Source organism: Euphorbia lathyris, chromosome 4 (assembly GCF_963576675.1).
Source record: "Euphorbia lathyris chromosome 4, ddEupLath1.1, whole genome shotgun sequence".
NCBI lineage: Eukaryota > Viridiplantae > Streptophyta > Magnoliopsida > Malpighiales > Euphorbiaceae > Euphorbia > Euphorbia lathyris.
The window spans coordinates 70,468,858-70,473,576 of NC_088913.1; the positions used below are offsets into that span (position 1 = coordinate 70,468,858).

The 4,719-nt window shown below is 32.1% G+C and overlaps 1 protein-coding gene across 2 annotated transcripts; it reads left to right on the plus strand.

Moving 5' to 3' along the window:
• The first annotated feature begins 738 nt into the window (after positions 1-738).
• Positions 739-4,264, plus strand: LOC136225798 (uncharacterized). Of its 2 annotated transcripts, XM_066013913.1 has the most exons (6): positions 739-871; positions 1,517-1,689; positions 2,047-2,541; positions 3,119-3,266; positions 3,512-3,672; positions 3,747-4,264. In XM_066013913.1, the coding sequence occupies exons 1-3, from the start codon at positions 841-843 to the stop codon at positions 2,182-2,184; spliced, it is 342 nt and encodes a 113-aa protein (XP_065869985.1). In that variant the 5' UTR covers positions 739-840; the 3' UTR covers positions 2,185-2,541; positions 3,119-3,266; positions 3,512-3,672; positions 3,747-4,264. The 2 variants fall into 2 exon arrangements, with proteins under 2 accessions (XP_065869985.1, XP_065869984.1); XM_066013912.1 differs by having other exon boundaries at positions 3,512-4,264.
• Positions 4,265-4,719: the final 455 nt, after the last annotated feature.

The following is a 4,719-nucleotide window of genomic DNA, read 5'->3' on the forward strand; positions in this document are numbered from 1 at the left end:
TTCTTTTCTTTTGCCTTCTCTCCTAGAGGATAGGATTGGGGTCAGCCTTCCTAGACTGATCCCGGTGTAGGTTTTTTGTTGGTTTTGTTTTTTTTCCTTTCCTTTCTTACCAAAAAAAAATGCTAACGTAGTAGTAGGATGATATTTTGGAGATAAAAAATTCTTCCACAAACATTAAGGCCCTGTTTGGGAATTAGCTGTTAGCTGTTAGCTGATTACATTAGTTGTTAGCTGTTAGCTGATTACATTAGCTGATTTGACTAGCTGATTTGATTAGCTGTTTGTGTAGACCTGTTTGGTAAAAATTAGTTGATTGATAATAGCGGTTTGTGCAAAAAGACGAATAAAAGCATTAATTTTGGCGCAGGAGAAGAGAGAGCCTATCTATTAGGGTTAAAAAAGTCCATTAATTTTAATATTGCAAAACGCTAATTGAAAAATCTCATTTTAAGAGCTTTTTCTAAATTAGCGTTTTCATCCCAAAACTCTCTCCCAAACCTCTCTCCACCAAACACTCCAATTAGCGGTTTCAGTGGTCAAACTTCTAAAGTTGGTCAAAACCGCTATTTTTATCCCAAAACGCTCTTTAACAAACAGGGCCTAAATGTAATTTTTTCCTATATACTAATTTTTTTAATCATTTTCCTATATAATTTTGAAGTATGTAATTGGGCTTTCAAGCAATGTATAGTTTCAATAAATGTATAAATGGAAAATACGTTTGTGGTTGGTAAGTAGGTTTTATAGGGATATTGGAGAATTACCATTAACCAAGTGGGAGGGAATATATAAACACTATTCTGGCTGCCCATTTCAACAGATATCTGCAGAGAGAGATATATGAGGGTGGCTGCTGAGGCGATGGAGCAAGGTAACTTCTGTAAACTTCTGTCTTAATTTTTATTTATTTTTATTATGAGCGATGGGGAAATTTCAACAGGTTCGTTTGAGGATGATCATTTGAACAGGTTCTTTTGAGAAATCTGAATTGAAAAACATCCCTCAAACCCCCCTTAATTTCTTAGCAACATATTTTCCTATGAATAGAGATTAGGGAAAAATGATGTGCTAATTTTAACTTTGTTAATTTTGATTCATATGATATATGATAATTTTAAGTTAGTTCATTTTAACAGATTAAGGGAAATCTGAATTGACTGAACAGGTTCATTTGATGTTCGAAACTAATTTGGAAGAAATCTCAAATTTGAAACCATGCTAAAGTAAAATCTCTATATAGGAATACACTTGGGATCGTGTTATTTGTATAATAATTGGGAGGTTATTACTAAATAGAGTTTGATAACAGAGGTTATTACCTATAACAAAATAGAGGTTATTCATATATAGAGTATTCATATACATGGGTTTTACTGTAGTTTTAACTTAGTTAATTTTTATTCACATGATGATTTTAATGGAAAATAAGGAAAGAACTTTAATTTTAAGTTTGCTCATTTTGATTCATATATTGTTTTCAAGGAAAATAGGGTAAAACTTAATTAATTTTGTACAGGAAAAACAATGATTAAAAAACCTGAAGAAAATCCATGTCTGGATGTGAGATCTTCACTCTATGTTCCCGGCACTGGCACCAACTCAGAATATTCTAGCAATGATTGCATAATGTTGCCGGCGAATAAATTCCCTTCTCTCTTGGCAAATAAACTCTTTTCTCTCAAACTTCAAGTAAGTTGAGGTTCAGAATAACAAATCTCTTATTATTGTTGCTTGTTAAATTTGAATTATTTATGGGAATAAACATGAAGTTTTTGTATTGGTTCATTTTGTTCCTAAGTTGCAGATCAAATGCGCCTTATTCAAATGCTATTTATTTTCTGATCAGTTTACAATCTGAATGAAAAGAAGAAAATCATTCTATATATTAACATATCGGTTTTTGTATTGGTTCATTGTGTTCTTAAGTTGCATATCAAATTTGGCTTCTATACTTTAATAATTGAAAAGCATGATTTAATCATTTCTGCTTCAATTCTAAGTTATTTGATCTGTTACATGTATAATTAATCATATTCAAATAAACAGGAACTTCCAAGTTTTGGAGGCTATCTTTCGAATCCTGTAATTTTGAAGGTCCCTTCCGGCAAAAAATGTAGAGTGGATACTGTGAAATGTGAGGGTGAAATTTGGCTGCAAAACGGATGGAGAGAATTTGCAGAGTAGTACTATATTGAATATGGGTCACTTCTAGTATTTGAATATGATAAGACTGCTTCCGAATTCAATGTCATCAGTTTTGACAATTCTGCCACTGAAATTGAGTATCCTGTTGATGAACAATTTCAAGAATAAAAAACTGTAGCTGATGAACCAGAAATTGATATTTCTGATGAAATCTTGCCATCGAAATCTATTATTGATGAACAATTTCAAAACCCAAAAGGTCAAGCTCATGAAGGTATGTTAAGGATGAAAGCACTTACAAAGGCAGAAAAAGGCAAGGCTGTTGAAAGAGAAATCTCAAATTTGCAAAGTGAAAATCCTTCATTCAGAATTGAAATGCAGCCTTCTAATGTCTTGGTAAGCTTTCAATTCTTCAAATTTCCATCACATATTTAATTAATCTGATCATTTTATGTATTAATTGAACAGCCTCCAATACCATTAAGCTTTGCTAGGAAATATTTGAACAAGAATGGTGATGCCATAGTTTGATGGTAGAATTCAAAAGAAAAAGAAACAACTTATTTTCTTATGAATAGGGATTAGGGTAAAAAGATGTGCTGATTTTAACTTTGTTCAATTTGATTCATATGATAATTTTAAGTTAGTTAATTTTAACAAACTAAAAGTAATCTGAATAGATCTAGGTTGATATGTTTAAGAAATTAAAAGAAATCCGACCAGTTTCAATTGATGACGATCTTTGGAAACTGATTTGGACGAAATATCAAATTCGAAACCCTAGATGTGTTATTTTTCATTCATATGATGATTTTAATGGAAAAGAACAGAAAAGAACTTTAATTTTAAGTTAGTTCATTTTGATTCATATGATGGTTTTAATGGAAAAGAAGGTAAAACTTAGTTAATTTTGATGCGTATGATAATTTTAATTTTGTATTTTGATGCATATGATAATTTTAATTTTGTATAGGAACAACAATGATCAAGAAACTGGGAGAAAATCCATGTCTGGATGTGGGATCTTCAGTCTATTTCATGGCAGTCCTGCCAACTCAGAATATTCTACCAATGATTGTAGAACGTCGCCGGCGAATAAACTCTCTTTTCTCAAACTTCAAGTAAGTTGAGCTTTAGAATAACAAATCTCTTATTGTTTTTTGTATTTGTTCACTGTATTCTTAAGTTGCATATCAGATTTGGCTTCTATACTTCAATACTTGAATAGAATAATTCAATAATTTCTGCTGCAATTCTGTTACATGTGTATGCAACTTTAGGTTACTTAATGCATGTACAACAATAGCTTATGGCTCACTGAATGGGTAACAATCACTGTTTCATTAAGTATTGATTTGGTTTACAGGTCCTTGGTTGCATTGAGAATGTTCCAGCTTATTAGAGATCTTCAAAAACTAGTCATTTTGTTGGCTCTTTTTCTCTGGAAAACTTTTAGCAAAGATGGAAGTCTTGAATGGATGATCATATGGTTCAGGTTGTTGTGTTGCAGTTGCAGAGTGTGATTTGGTATACACTTATTCTCTTTATGTTCAAATATAGAGGTGCAAAGTTGTTAATCTCCGATCAATTTCACAAAACAGCAGGGGGTTAGATTACGTCATTTCGTGTAGATTCTAATGACGGGAGAGAGTTGTTGCTGAAATTGGTGACGATGGAAAGCTTCATGTTGTAGTGAAAAGATCTACAACGATATCCAGTGCAATCTTCGAGAGACCTAATGCCAAGAGCTTTGAGTTTTAATATGCAATGTTTGCTAGCAAGACGGCCAGTCCAAAACATGGATATAAGAATAGTTTTCAATTAAGGAGGACTCAATGATGTTTATTCGTTGCAATCCTCAAACGGGGCGACTCCAAGTATAAAATGTATGTGTGCACAAGGAGGAGAAATAAAATGCTCATTTTGGTTCTCAATTCACCAGCAAGAAGCACCTAGTGATGTTTGCTTGCCTGTTATAGTCTTCTCTTGATAATTCATATTTATTTTCAGTTGCACAGATTAGTTTTTTTTTTTTACATATCAACTTTGAACTTTTATTAAGGAATTTGTCCATGTACCCGAAGCATATTTGTCTATCAAGGGGTTCTTGTTGTGATCAGAGGTTTAAATAAATTTTAGAAAAATTAGACATTAAAACTAATTGTATTTAGTTATTAACGTTGTCGAGTTGAAGTTAGGTCATTGAGTAAAAATCTGCTCCTTATAAGTCCCAAGAAAATCGGCTTAAACATGTGAAAAACTCACATCTGAATATGGAATTCCGTCACAATTGTCTTATTTTATCTCCTTGCTTGCTAATTATTGTATGTTTTATCTTATTTTTAAAGATATATGTGCATATTTAGATAAGTTCAACTAGTTAATCTCCTGAACTTGTGCTTCCAACTAATATACCTTGATTTTCTTTTGGATTTTATTACAGCTCTTAAAACCTAGAAATGGTACCAGCTAGATGTAAACAATGCATTTCTTCACGGAGAATTACCAGAAGAAGTGTATATGTCTTAGCCTCCTGGTTTTAAATCTAGTTCTAACACAAAATAAGTTTGTAGA

What these genes read in the sequence shown, in the direction of transcription:
- LOC136225798 (XM_066013912.1), top strand. Translation starts at nt 841, where the DNA reads ATGAGGGTGGCTGCTGAGGCGATGGAGCAAG. An exon ending in TGCTGAGGCGATGGAGCAAG is followed by an intron (nt 872 to 1,516) that starts GTAACTTCTGTA and finishes AATTTTGTACAG; the next exon opens with GAAAAACAATGATTAAAAAA. An exon ending in TCTTTTCTCTCAAACTTCAA is followed by an intron (nt 1,690 to 2,046) that starts GTAAGTTGAGGT and finishes TCAAATAAACAG; the next exon opens with GAACTTCCAAGTTTTGGAGG.